General features: G+C 46.9%; 1 protein-coding gene and 1 long non-coding RNA gene across 2 annotated transcripts; both read left to right on the top strand.

The window, feature by feature from the left end:
- Nucleotides 1–733: 733 nt before the first annotated feature.
- LOC309860442 lies at nucleotides 734–2,411 on the top strand. The gene is made up of 3 exons (XR_014309377.1): nucleotides 734–998; nucleotides 1,741–1,798; nucleotides 2,351–2,411. It is a non-coding gene; the product is annotated as an uncharacterized lncRNA (long non-coding RNA).
- Nucleotides 2,412–2,602: 191 nt separating this feature from the next.
- On the top strand, nucleotides 2,603–6,673 carry LOC309858739 (spermatogenesis-associated protein 31E1-like; the record flags this gene model as incomplete). The annotated part of the gene is made up of 1 exon (XM_082719053.1): nucleotides 2,603–6,673. One exon carries the CDS (start codon nucleotides 2,603–2,605, stop codon nucleotides 6,608–6,610), a length of 4,008 nt encoding a protein of 1,335 aa, XP_082575179.1. The 3' UTR covers nucleotides 6,611–6,673.
- Between the last annotated feature and the right edge of the window lie 7,833 nt (nucleotides 6,674–14,506).

Genomic DNA, 14,506 nt, shown 5'->3' with positions numbered 1-14,506 from the left:
CACAACAGACAAGAAAAAAAACAAGGCAAAGACAACCACAGGCCCAGCAATTCCCATCCAGAGCCCACTGATGGTGGGGACTTTCTTGGTCCCTGACAAACCAGACAATGGACAAAAAAAAAAAAAAAAAAAAAAAAAAAAAGCTAGAGTGAAGACAAAAATAATATGTTTAACTAAAACTACAATAATTAGTTAAAAGATTTATATTTTAAAAAGGTTGTGACATCAAAAACATTAAACATGTGGTTCCCCACAGTATAGAACTTCAACAGTTTACATCAATGGAAAAGTCATCCACACAGAAAGTCAATAAGAAAAACATCAGTCTTAAATGAACCATGTATACTGAGGTGAATGGATAAAGATATCACACAAATCAATACTATTCAGCCATAAAAAATAATGAAATGGTGATGGTCGTGGTAACATGGAGAACCTTGAGAATATTTTGTTAAATAAAATAAGAGAAAGACAAATACCATATAGTCTCACTTGTATGTAGAATTGGGAAAAAAAAAAAAAGAAACAGATTCATAGATACGGAGAAGAGATTGGTGTCTGCTGAGGGGAGGGACTTGGAGGCCTGGGAGGGCGGAGGGATAGAGCCACAGGGTGGGGCTCCCTCCCCCTCCCTCAGGAGCCCTTTGTGACCAGACACTAGCTCTGTGATGTGGGCCTGGGCCTTGTATCTGCACCTCCACACCCAGGGCTCAGTTGTCTGAGGACAGCAGTGTGGTTGGACGCTAAGTCTCAGAGCTCAGTTGTCTGAGGGCAGCAGTGCGATCAGACATTAATGTCTGCTGAGGGAAGAGATGGAATATTATCTCTTCCCTCAGCAATTCTTTTTTAATGGTTGGCTGAGCTCCAGTCCCATTATCTGGGCAGTTAATGTCATCTTTGCCCTTGTTTGTGGGATAGGGCTCTTTGTATATTTAGTTTCTTATTTCCAGCCTGATCCATCCTCACCACCAGGGAAGAAATACAGGAAGAGCGGGAAGGTAAGGAACCCTCGGACCAGACCCAGCAGAGTATGATTCTATCTTCTTTTCTATTATTCCTTCCACTTTTCTGAGTCACTGGAGAGACTCCTGAAATGGGAAAGAATAGAATGGGTATTCTCAGGAGAGAGCAGACCACCATCCATCCAGGACAAGCCAGACTCAGCAGGGGTTAGAGGGACACGAGGATTTCTCCCTGAAGATCTCGGGCCAGAATCCAGGTGTGGTGGAGGGGTCCAGGGCAGTGTCCCAAACACAGTGACCGGTGGCCAAGGACCAGAGGCTAAAAGCTGCCTCTGTAGCGGAGGTCAGGCCCCTGAGCACTGTGTCACCAGCCACGGTCCAAGGACAGGTATTTCAGGTGAATGTTCCCCCTTCAGGGCTGATTGAGGGCAGTACTGAGCCCAGGAGGTCCCAAGCAGCAGCTAGAGTGGGGCTCTGGCCTTGGAAAGTGGGGTCCTATGTGAAAAAGTCCAGTTGCGCCACCAGGTCTGGTATTGTGTGTGTTTCTTGAGCAGAGGAACAGTGGCAAACTTCTCACATAGGATATCCTTCTGTACATTCTTCAAAGAAGGAAAACTGGAAATATTTGTATCCATTTTGAAAAGGAAATGAGTAAAACTAAAGAAAATCACAATCCGCCCACCCCCTTAGTTAAATATAGGAAGTCACACTACTCATGAGCAGTGAGCACCTGCTGCTGGGCTGGGGGTCCCAGCCTCCCAATGTTCTCTTATCTCAGTACCAAGCAGAGCCACGGAGGAGCATCAACAGAAGCCAGAGAAGCCAGACTCTGAAAGGTGAGTGTCCACCACTCACCCCTGCGTGCCCCAGTTACACTGTGCCCCCTGCTCTGAAACCCGGCCCCACCACCTCCCAAGACACCAGGGCCTGAGCCCATCCCTCAGGAAACAGAGCCCTGGGAGGCAGGTTGGGGGCTCCTGGGAGGGAGATCACAACCCACCCAGAGGCTTCCCAGATTCTGCACCAGAACAAAGCCCTGAGGGGCTGGAAACGGGTGTCGCCCAGCAGGGGCCCCAGGGCCTAGACTAGGGGCAGGACCTCCTTCTTCTACTGTTGACAAGCTGTTCAACTCAGCTCAGATTCCTCTGTAAAGCCATGCAGTCCTTCCTCCCCCAGCAAGGTCATGAGTGAGAAAACACTTTGGAAAAGACAAAGTAATCCCCAAAATGAACCCTGTAATCACCGTGTGGGCACGTGACCTTTGACAGTGCTGTTTGGGGCTTCCAAGTCCAATCCCCCAAAGGTTTCCCCTAAAGGGACATTATACCCAGTCTCCTGTAAGACACCTGGGCCCCCGCCTTCCCCTTGACCCAGTCTCCTGTTTCCAGCTTGCAGAAATTGCCTGCACGAGCTGGAAGAGTTCCGCAGTTTAGTCTCTCTTCTGCAAAGGTAATGAATCTGCCCCCCTTATCACCTGGGTGGGCCTCCCCGAGTCTGTGGTGTGACCCCCAGGGCTGCAGGGAACCGGCCTCTGGGGCTGCTTGCGGGTGCTGGGAGGAGCCATGGGACAGATTGTGACCAAAGCCCCAGGCTGAGGGACAGCAAGAGCATTGTGATGTGGGTGTGGGGCGTGGAGAGCCATGGGGTCCTCTCCCGGCCCCAGGCTGCTGCAGCGACAGCTCACACCTCTTGTCTCCCACAGCCATCTGACAAGGGTCTCTGACCAGGGGGGCTTTCACCAGTCCTTACATCAAGCAGCCCCTGGTCAGGTGTGCCAAGGGGCACCAGCTGGAGCCCATCAGCCATGCAGGGAGCCTGTGGAAGGCGCTCCTCCTGCCGTGGCCTCATCACCTGCTCGTGCTCCACTGACAGGGCCCCCTCGGCCTCTGGCCTCCACCCTGCCAGTGAGACCTCAAGAAGAGCAAACTAACTTTAAAAAAATCCTACCAGACACAGTGAGAAAGAACTTTCTTCCAAGTCATTCCAACTGGGCCTCTCTCATTCCAGCCATCTCAGGCCTTGGCCATGCCAGCTACCCCATTTTTTCCTTTTCCTGGTGGTGGGAAAGTACCAAGTCCTTGTTCTTGCCTGGCACATTACAGCACAAGTGCCAGCAAGAACACGTGTCCTGCCACCCACCAGATGCCTCGTTCTGGGCTGGCCTTGCTAACAGGCAGATAGAGATTCATAACCCTCCATTTGTCAATTCGGATGTCCAGAAGCTCCTTGAACTACTAATCAGCAAAAGGGTAGAACTGAAGAGTTGGAAGGAGAAAGAAAAGGTTGGGTCAGTTTTCAAAAAGTGGTGCCCAGATGACCACGTGAGCTTCTGGGGGACTCTGTGGAAGCTTCTGGGTACTGAGCAGACCACCACCACCCCACCATCCTTCTGGAACATGAAAAACAAAGCAGAGCCACTGGCCCAACCTCAGCCGTTCTCATCTCCCAAGGTCTTGGAAGACCACTTGCAATGGAAACGCAGCCAGCTCTTCTGGGGTCTCCCCTCTCTGCACAGTGAGTCCCTGGTGACCACTGCCTTGTTTTCTACTCACTCTTCTCCACTACAGTCTCCCTCTGTTTTATTCAATGGGACCTCTAATTGCTTGCCCGTTCTAAACCAGGATCAAGTATCTTCACAGTTTTCCCATGCCCCACCATTGTTCCACCGTGGGATCCAAACTCAACCCTCAACACTAACCTTGCCCCAGCCCCAAGTCCCCCTTGCACCCTCTGTCCCAATAAGACCACCTTCTCTCCCATCCCAGAGGAGGACCAGTAGGGTATCTTTTGCTACATCCCAGAAAAAGACACAATCCTTCACCCCAACTAAAATGCAACATCTGGAGTGGCCCTTGTTGCCAAAGCAACAAGGAAGGGGGAAGACTTTACCCACTATGGAGGAAAGATCTCCAAAATTCTTTAGCCAAGTCCCTCCCAAGCTTCTAGAGGACCACCAGGCCTCCCGGGCCCACAGATCAGGTTCTACCTATCAAGGGGACTTTGTCATCTTTAATATCCAGAAGCCACAGCTTCAGAGGAAGCTCAGCAGGGATAAACAGCAAAGCTGCTTGCCCCACAAGGTTCAGCTGTCTCTGGAACTGAGGTGGTCTCAGGATGAATCCCCGGGAATGAGTCAGGCACAGAGAGAGCAGGGGCTCTCAAGGCCCTTTGTGTTTAAAGGTAAAAGCAGCCAAGCTACATGGAGGACCAGGTCCAGATACTACAGGAAGTATAAAGCAAGATTCAAACTAGAGAAGAACTTTGGTAAGGGTCTATGGCAGTGTCTGAAGAGGACACCAACAGGTCTCTCCAGGATCTCAGCTAGATTCCCAGTGAAGGTTCTGGGAACCAACTCTGAGAAGGAGTTTGGAAGACCCTTAATAGGGGCCTTGGAGGGTGATCCAGGAAAATACTTAGCCAGGGGCCCAGACAAGAAACATATAGAAAAAACTTTAAAGGTTCATTTACACAGGAAATTAGGACAGATCAGTATAGGTCTGATCCCTGTGACTGTGCGTCGATCCTGGTTTGTGGCCAGCCATGCTTTACCCAAGTCCCAACCCCACATGGCTATCAGAAATCTAGCACCCTTAAAGGATCAGGAGCTCTGCGTAAACACCTCCCATGAGCTGTCCTTCCTTTGTCCTAACACTCAGCAGAAGCTGGAAACACACATCATAAGTTTTCGAGTGAGGCGTAAGTGGGACCTACCTCTCCAAACTGTTGAGCCCACAGATCTCAAACTACTTGAAGCTCAACATTTGCCTTTTCCCCAGTCCCCCTTTCCATGCTCAGCCACCTTTGTACCTGGGGCCCCCTCAAAAGCCAAATTTTACAAGTTCTTGGGGAAACCACCTCAGCCCCATCCAGAAGAGAAGGGTATAACTGAAAAGTCTGATCCCACTTCAGGGAGTCCCCTGCCTGTTCCCTCACCCATACGTGAGCAAATCCAGCAGGCCCTGGGAAGGACTTTACCTGGTGATGGCCATCAGTCCTCAAAGACGTCTTTATCAAGACAGGAGGGCAGTTCACCTTCTTGGGCCTCCATTCTCAGCCACCCAAACAGAACCCTGCACAGCAAGACTGGTATGGGGGCCAAGAAAGACAACCTGGAACCAAGTCCAAGTTTAGCAATGGCCAGGGATGAGCTAAAAGAGAGTGGGGGTCAGGCCTCACCAGACATGGTAGCAACACTGAAGATGAAGCTCAGGTCCCAATCTCCAAGGTCTGAAGGGGCCACAGAGGCTATGGAGGCCAAGAAGGCTCCTGCTTGGAAAGTTGTCTTAAGACCCAGTGGGCTGGCCAACAAACCAGCCATTTATGTGGATCTGATATCAGGATATCCAGGTGCTAGGAAAAGCCCCTCACCATCTACAGTGTTGGTTGCTCAAGATCCAGAGGAGGTAAGCCTTGAAACAAAGGTTAGTAAGGTTGAGCTCCAAGAGAAGATAGAGTCGGAGAACCAGCCTAAAGGCTCTACCACTAGTGAGCTTCCTCAAGATTCTCCCAGTGACCTCCTCCTTCCAGACTTTGCCACTTGTGTGCTTGTTGAAGACAGTGGCACCAATGTGCTCCCACCAGACTCTCACACTAATGCTGTCCTTGCTGCAGACAGCTTCACCACTCAAGAGTCACCCTTCTGTTCCCAAATGGAACGTGCCAGTGGAGAGACACCATCTTCCCCGGTGTCACATAACCTTAGCTCAAGTGGATCAAGCAGTGAGGGGCAGCAAGAGCCCTGTGGACCAAAGGTTGAGGAACCAAGTGACAGCCAGAGCAACAAAGAGACCACTGATGAGGGAAAGGACGAGAAGAGACCCAAACCAGAAGAGAATGAAGACAGGTGTGCAGAACCATTGGCAATCAGGGCTTCCCAAGCTAGCAAGATAGGCCACCCTCCCCAGGTCAGAGGATCAGGAGAGAGCCTTGGGAGCAAATACCTCCGGCTCATGCCACCGGAAAAGGGACATGTTTTTCCGGAAAGCCACTTTAGACAAAGGATGAAGAACTTTCTGCAGTGCCTTAATCCCAATAAAAAGAGCAAAGGACTGGAAGGCCCCCTTCAAAAAGGCAAGCCTGCATCGACTTCTTCCCCGAGCTGGGTACCAGTCAGAAGCAGATCAGTTATGGACAACAGGGCTGCCGAAACTCAGACGGTAGTGACAGCCGTGAGACAAATCCTGATGGAAAAATTGGGACTCCACCAAGGAATTCGGGCCTCAGAGATGTATCAGCACAAGGAATTGCAGGCCCCAGTACATAGGCATTCTTGCCCTCACAGGGCTTTCGCCTCTACAGACCAGAAGAGAATGATGGGAGGAATAGCCTCCAATCAGCAAGGTACCTCCAAGGGCCATAGCTGCCCTAGCAAAAGCCAGCTGACCAGAGACAGGAATGGTGAATGGAAAAGCCTCCCCAGGAACCTGGGGTCCCCAGGCAGACCCAGCCAGCACCAGCCGATGGTGGCAGGTGTCTCAGGTCGAGTTCACCATTATCCTACATGCAGTTTTCGAAAATATGCCTCAACCTATCAGGCAGAGAACGCTTCACACATCTTTTCTGGTCAGAAAGATTTCCCTCAAGAAAAAATCGAGTATATGCAAAGAAAGTCCATTTTTTCCCATATTAGCACATCCTCTGTGTGCTAATGACTTCCCCATGCCACAATTTTGTCTCCCAAAAATATATGTTTGGTGTTTTTTCTCTCAGGAGTGGTGCTGGACTTTGTGTGTGCCCTGCTTGGGTGGAGGGGATCAGAGTTTTCTCTCCCCAAAGGCCTTCTTTGGTTTCCAGAATGATGGGGCCTTGGAGGGCCAGGGACCTTGGGGTCCACCCTGTCCCCTTCCTCACACACCTTCCATTTCCACGACAAGGTGAACAAGACCCAGAGTGGGACCTTGCTCTGCCCATCCTCTCCTGCTTTCCTTCCACCTGAAATTTGTGTGGTTGTAGGGAGGGTCTGCTGAGGCATAAATCCCACTCAGGCTCCAGGAAGACAGAGTCTTAGATCAGAGTGGGGCCTGCAGTTGGGAGACGCAAGGCTGGCCTTGAGGGCAGAGGTGAGAAATCATGCCCCCATCCACGTATCCTGTGGGGAGTAGAGGACGGCCATCCCAGGAGCCTTCTCACCCCCAGATAATCTCATCTTAGCTCCATGCAGCCCCTCTTACACTCGGAGCAGCAAGGGATGAGCTCTCTCCCAGCACTGAGGGTGTGTGGGATGCCACAGAGACCCCTAGGCACCAGCCTGCCCAGCCCCAGGGCACTGAAGGGGCCTTCTCACCAGCACCCCCTTCCCCTTCTGGGGGATGGGTGGGGTGTGGCTGTTGGCAGGGGGACCCTGTACTTAGGGTGGGAGGCCAGGAAGAAAGCCAAGTGTCAGGGTAAGCCCATGCCTGGTGTGACGACTTAGGACCCTTTGTGTCCCACTGCCACCTACAGGCCCAGAGGGGAGAAGTTAGAGGCCCCGGGACTGTCCCCACAGGATTTCCACCCTACTCCAGCTGCCAAGTCCAGGGGTGGGGTTGTGAAGAGGGTGGGGCGGGGGTTGTACAGAAGCCACCTGAGCTCCCACATGGAAAGCCAGGTTCCCAGAGACAGCCAGGCCTTCAGGCAGAGAATTTAAGTTCTGCACAATTTGATAAGCTTGTAGGACTGCGGGCCCCGGGAAGACTTGTGGTCTGTGACCTTTATGTACACGTGTGGCCCAAGGATGGCTCCCAGGGGACTGGTGGGGACTCGGAGGCCAAGGGACTGGCCTGGCTCCTGGTCATGGTTACCTCAGAGCCCAGAAGGGCAGGAGGACAAGATGGGGCTTGTCCCACCACCGGCTGGAAGGAGGTGTCCAGAATGAGCGTGCAGTCCAGGAGGCTCCCCCACCACCCGTGTGCCCCGGTCCCAGCCCAAAATCATCCTCTAGGGCCCCTCACACATAACTCACATGGTAGAGAGTCCCACAAGTCGGACGTGCACTCCACACTCCTGTTAGTAGAAGTGCCGTGGACAGGAGGCTGGTGGAACAGCCAGAAACAGGAAGGAGCAAATCCCCTTGCCCTTCTCCTGCCAGATGGTACAAGAAGGCCAGAAAGGGAAAGCCCCATGCCAAGAGACCTTGTGCAGAGACCTCTGACAGAGACCCACCAAGGCCTCCCACAGAGACTCATACAGAGACCCACACTGAGACCTCCCACAGAGACCCACACAAAGCCCGCATAGATCCTACACAGAGACCTCTTACAGGGGCCAACATCAAGAGCCCTCATGAACACCATGTCCAAGGATGATCTTCAAGGCCCTCCCACACAGACCTTATGCAGAAACTCTCACAGTGAACAACACCAAGAGACTTCACAGAGAACTGTGACAGAGATCCACACAGATTTCTCTCAGACACACCTCAGAAACTGATCTGAATACCCACACACAGCTCTGCAGAGCCCACACAGAGGCCTCCAAGTGCCCTGCAGACACCAAAGACATACCTTGAACAGAGGGCTCACCTCCATCCTTAGGAGCCCAAGTAGCCACCCAGTGTCAGGCCCCGCTTGGATCTGAAGCCACTTAACAAACTGGCAGTGAAGTTGTGCTGTAAAGGCATGTGTATTTTTTAATTACTTCTGAAAAAGACTTAGATTCCCCATGTAAACCTGAAAAATCCTTTCCTTCACAAATTTTCATTAGCCTGAGCTCCCATGCACAGTTTAAAGAATCAGAAACTGAAAACAAAACTTTGCCATCGTCTAATGAGGGAAGAACTCTTATTTGTCCAGTTTTAGCTATGGTTTAGTGAAATGGCCTCAGGGGTCATGTTCTTTATTTTGATAGGGACAAGTCCCTCCACCAAAAGTGACTTATTCACATTGGAAATGCTGTAGGGAGGCCTACAGCCATTGGAATGTGGGATGGAGTGAACGAGCAGAGAGGTCATCGACTCAAATGTACAGACAGCATGCTCTTTGGCCCAGAGCAGCTTGTGGTAGGTTTGGGAGGCTAGCTTTATTTTTAAATCAAAGAACTCACAGTGTCAAACACATGAAGCTGTTTTAGAAATGAAACAGTTTGGCAATATATCTTTTTAAAAATTTTTTTTTTATTTTTTAAAAACATATATTTTTATCCCCAGGGGTACGGGTCTGTGAATCACCAGGTTTAAACACTTCACAGCACTCACCAAAGCACATACCCTCCCCAATGTCCATAAACCCACACCATTTCCCAACCCCCCTCCCCCCAGCAACCCTCAGTTTGTTTTGTGAGATTAAGAGTCACTTATGGTTTGTCTCCCTCTCAATCCCATCTTGTTTCATTAATTATTCTTCTACCCACTTAAGCCCCCATGTTGCATCACCACTTCCTCATATCAGGGAGATCATATGATAGTTGTCTTTCTCTGCTTGACTTATTTCGCTAAGCATGATACGCTCTAGTTCCATCCATGTTGTTGCAAATGGAAAGATTTCATTTCTTTTGATGGCTGCATAGTATCCCATTGTGTATATAAACCACATCTTCTTGATCCATTCATCTGTTGATGGACATCTAGGTTCTTTCCATAGTTTGGCTATTGTGGACATTGCTGCTATAAACATTCGGGTGTACGTGCCCCTTTGGATCACTACGTTTGTATCTTTAGGGTACATACCCAGTAGTGCAATTGCTGGGTCATTGGGCAGTTCTATTTTCAACATTTTGAGGAACCTCCATGCTGTTTTCCAGAGTGGCTGCACCAGCTTGCATTCCCACCAACAGTGTAGGAGGGTTCCCCTTACTCCGCATCCTGGCCAGCATCTGTCATTTCCTGACTTGTTGATTTTAGCCATTCTGACTGGTGTGAGGTGATATCTCATTGTGGTTTTGATTTACATTTCCCTGATGCCGAGTGATATGGAGCACTTTTTCATGGGTCTGTTGGCCATCTGGATGTCTTCTTTGCAGAAATGTCTGTTCATGTCCTCTGCCCATTTCTTGATTGGATTATTTCTTCTTTGGGTGTTGAGTTTGCTAAGTTCTTTATAGATTTTGGAAACTAGCCCTTTATCTGATATGTCGTTTGCAAATATCTTCTCCCATTCTGTCAGTTGTCTTTTGATTTTGTTAACTGTTTCCTTTGCTGTGCAAAAGCTTTTGATCTTGATGAAATCCCAATAGTTCATTTTTGCCCTTGCTTCCCTTGCCTTTGGTGATGTTCCTAGGAAGATGTTGCTGCGGCTGAGTTCGAAGAGGTTGCTGCCTGTGTTCTCCTCAAGGATTTTGATGGATTCTTTTCTCACATTGAGGTCCTTCATCCATTTTGAGTCTATTTTCGTGTGTGGTGTAAGGAAATGGTCCAATTTCATTTTTCTGCATGTGGCTGTCCAATTTTCCAAACACCATTTATTAAAGAGGCTGTCTTTTTTCCATTGGACATTCTTTCCTGCTTTGTCGAAGATTAGTTGACCATAGAGTTAAGGATCTATTTCTGGGCTCTCTAATCTGTTCCATTGATCTATGTGCCTGTTTTTGTGCCAGTACCATGCTGTCTTGATGTTGACAGCTTTGTAATAGAGCTTGAACTCCGGAATTGTGATGCCACCAACTTTGGGTTTCCTTTTCAATATCCCTTTGGCTATTTGAGGTCTTTTCTGGTTCCATATAAATTTTAGAATTATTTGTTCCATTTCTTTGAAAAAGATGGATGGTACTTTGATAGGAATTGCATTAAATGTGTAGATTGCTTTAGGTAGCATATACATTTTCACAATATTTATTCTTCCAATCCAGGAGCATGGAACATTTTTCCATTTCTTTGTGTCTTCCTCAATTTCTTTCATGAGTACTTTATAGTTTTCTGAGTATAGATTCTGTGCCTCTTTGGTTAGGTTTATTCCTAGGTATCTTATGGTTTGGGGTGCAATTGTAAATGGGATGGACTCCTTAATTTCTCTTTCTTCTGTCTTGCTGTTGGTGTAGAGAAATGCAACTGATTTCTTTGCATTGATTTTATATCCTGACACTTTACTGAATTCCTGTACAAGTTTTAGCAGTTTTGGAGTGGAGTCTTTTGGGTTTTCCACATATAGTATCATATCATCTGCGAAGAGTGATAATTTGACTTCTTCTTTGCCAATTTGGATGCCTTTAATTTCCTTTTGTTGTCTGATTGCTGAGTCTAGGACCTCTAGTACTATGTTGAATAGCAGAGGTGATAATGGACATCCCTGCCGTGTTCCTGACCTTAGCGGAAAAGCTTTCAGTTTTTCTCCATTGAGAATGATATTTGTGGTGGGTTTTTCATAAATGGCTTTGATGATATTGAGGTATGTGCCCTCTATCCCTACACTTTGAAGAGTTTTGATCAGGAAGGGATGCTGTACTTTGTCAAATGCTTTTTCAGCATCTATGGAGAGTATCATATGGTTCTTGTTCTTTCTTTTATTGATGTGTTGTATCACATTGACTGATTTGCAGATGTTGAACCAACACCGCAGCCCTGGAATAAATCCCACTTGGTCGTGGTGAATAATCTTTTTAATGTACTGTTGAATCCTATTGGCTAGTATTTTGTTGAGTATTTTCGCATCTGTGTTCATCAAGGATATTGGTCGATAGCTCTCTTTTTTGATAGGATCCTTGTCTGGTTTTGGGATCAAGGTGATGCTGGCCTCATAAAATGAGTTTGGAAGTTTTCCTTCCATTTCTATTTTTTGGAACAGTTTCAAGAGAATAGGAATTAGTTCTTCTTTAAATGTTTGGTAGAATTTCCCTGGAAGCCGTCTGGCCCTGGGCTTTTGTTTGTTTGGAGATTTTTAATGACTGTTTCAATCTCCTTACTGGTTATGGGTTTGTTCAGGCTTTCTATTTCTTCCTGGTTCAGTTGTGGTAGTTTATATGTTTCTAGGAATGCATCCATTTCTTCCAGATTGTGAAATTTGTTGGCGTAGAGTTGCTCATAGTATGTTCTTATAATAGTTTGTATTTCTTTGGTGTTAGTTGTGATCTCTCATCTTTCATTCAAGATTTTATTTATTTGGGTCCTTTCTCTTTTCTTTTTGATAAGTCTGGCCAGGGGGTTATCAATTTTATTAATTCTTTCAAAGAACCAGCTCCTAGTTTCGTTGATTTGTTCTACTGTTTTTTTCGTTTCTATTTCATTGATTTCTGCTCTGATCTTTATGATTTCTCTTCTCCTGCTGTGCTTAGGGTTTCTTTCTTGTTCTTTCTCCAGCTCTTTTAGGTATAGGATTAGGTTGTGTACCTGAGACCTTTCTTGTTTCTTGAAAAATGCTTGTACCGCTATATATTTTCATCTCAGGACTGCCTTTGTTGTGTCCCACAGATTTTGAACCGTTTTATTTTCATTATCATTTGTATCCATGATTTTTTTCAATTCTTCTTTAATTTCCCAGTTGACCCATTCATTCTTTAGAAGGATGCTGTTTAGTCTCCATGTATTTGGGTGCTTTCCAAATTTCTTTTTGTGGTTGAGTTCTAGCTTTTACTATTAGGTGACGGGGTGTGGGCCTATTCTTATTGATTTTGAGGGGCATTCTCTGAACCTCCTGAATTTTGATGCTCGTTCCCTTTGCCATATTGGGGAAATTCTCCCCAATAATTCTCTCCAGTATACCTTCTGCTCCCCTCTTTCTTTCTTCTTCTTCTGGAATCACAATTATTCTAATGTTGTTTCGTCTTATGGTGTCACTTATCTCTCGAATTCTCCCCTCGTGGTCAAGTAGCTGTTTGTCCCTCTTTTGCTCAGCTTCTTTATTCTCTGTAATTTGGTCTTCTATATCACTAATTCTTTCTTCTGCTTCATTTATCCTAGCAGTGAGAGCCTCCATTTTTGATTGCACCTCATTAATAGCTTTTTTTTAAATTTCAACTTGGTTAGATTTTAGTTCTTTTATTTCTCCAGAATGGGCTTTTATATCTCCAGAGAGGGTTTCTCTAATATCTTCCATGCCTTTTTTGAGCCTGGCTAGAACCTTGAGAATTGTCATTCTGAACTCTAGATCTGACATATTACCAATGTCTGTATTGATTAGGTCCCTAGCCTTCAGTTACTGCCTCTTGTTCTTTTTTTTGTGGTGAATTTTTCCCTCTTGTCATTTTGGCCAGATAATAGTATATGAAGGAGCAAGTAAAATACTTAAAAGGGTGGCAACAACCCCAGGAAAATATGCTTTAACCAAATCAGAAGAGATCCTAAATGGTGAGGGGGGAGAAAGGGGATAAAAAGAGGTTCAAAAAGGAAGAAAAAAAAAGAATTAAAATAAAGAAAATGAATAAAAAAATATAAAAAAGAAAAAAATATATTAGATAAACTAGTTAAAACACGTTAAAAAAGAAAAGGGTAAAAGTTAAAAAGAAAACTTTACCAGAAGGCAAGAAAAAAAAATGAAAAAGAAAAAAATTAAATTAACTGAAAGACTAAAAAAAGTCACAGGGAGAAAGCCATGAGTTCCGTGCTTTGCTTTCTCCACCTCTGGAATTCTGCTGCTCTCCTTGGTATTGAAACCGCACTCCTTGTTAGGTGAACTTGGTCTTGGCTGGAATTCTTGTTGATCTTCTGGGGAAGGGGCCTGGTGTAGTGATTCTCAAGTGTCTTCGCCCCAGGCGGCATTGCACCACCCTTACCAGGTCCCGGGCTGAGTAATCCGCTCGGTTTTGCTTTCAGGAGCTTTTGTTCCCTGAGCGCTTTCCATAGAGTTCCAGAGGAAGGGAATACAAATGGCGCCCTCCTGGTTTCCGCCCCGGAGGAGCCGAGAGCCCGGGGCCCCTCTCCTCAGTGCGCCCTCAGAGAACAGCGCCCAATTACTCCCATCTGTCTGACCTCCGGCTTCACTCCGAGCTCACCGAGCCTGTGGCTGGTTCAAGGTAACCCTGAGCTGTGAGCTTACTGTTGGCTCTGTCTCTGTAGCCAGTTTTCCCGTTATAATACCTGCAAGCTCTGTGATACTCAGACACCCCGATCCTTTTGTGACCCTGCGGGACCTGAGGCCACGCTGACCCTGTGTGGGCTTTGGCCCGCGTTTAGCCTCTGGAGCGATGTCCCTCAGTGGAACAGACTTTTAAAAGTCTTGATTTTGTGGGCCAGTGCTCTGCCGCTTGCCGGGAGCTGGCCCCTCCCCCCAGGGTCTATCTTCCATTCGCTTTGGATTCACTTCTCCACCAGTCCTACCTTTCAAAAAGTGGTTGTTTTTCTGTTTCCAGAATTGCTGTTCTTCTTCTCTTCGATCTGCTGATGGATTTGCAGGTGTTTGCAATCTTTAGATAAGCTATCTAGCTGATCTCCTGCTAGCTGAAGTAGTCTCAGCCTGCTACTTCTCCCCTCAGTTCGGCAATATTTCTATTACCCTTGGTTTGTTTATATTTACTGTTAACAACATAAAATAATTATATCTTTTTGTTTCTTTTAAAATATGATAGTATCCTTAGATGATATCATGTATATGTTCAGAACATGAAAAAAATCACAAGCTAATGATCAGCTATGGTAGCTTAAACTTCTGGAGTATTCAGAAATCTAGGGAGATACCCAAGTATTTTCTTCCCATAACTGAACT

Source organism: Mustela nivalis, assembly GCF_964662115.1.
Source record: "Mustela nivalis genome assembly, chromosome: 2".
Classification (NCBI taxonomy): domain Eukaryota; kingdom Metazoa; phylum Chordata; class Mammalia; order Carnivora; family Mustelidae; genus Mustela; species Mustela nivalis.
This window is presented reverse-complemented; position numbering and strand designations above follow the sequence as displayed.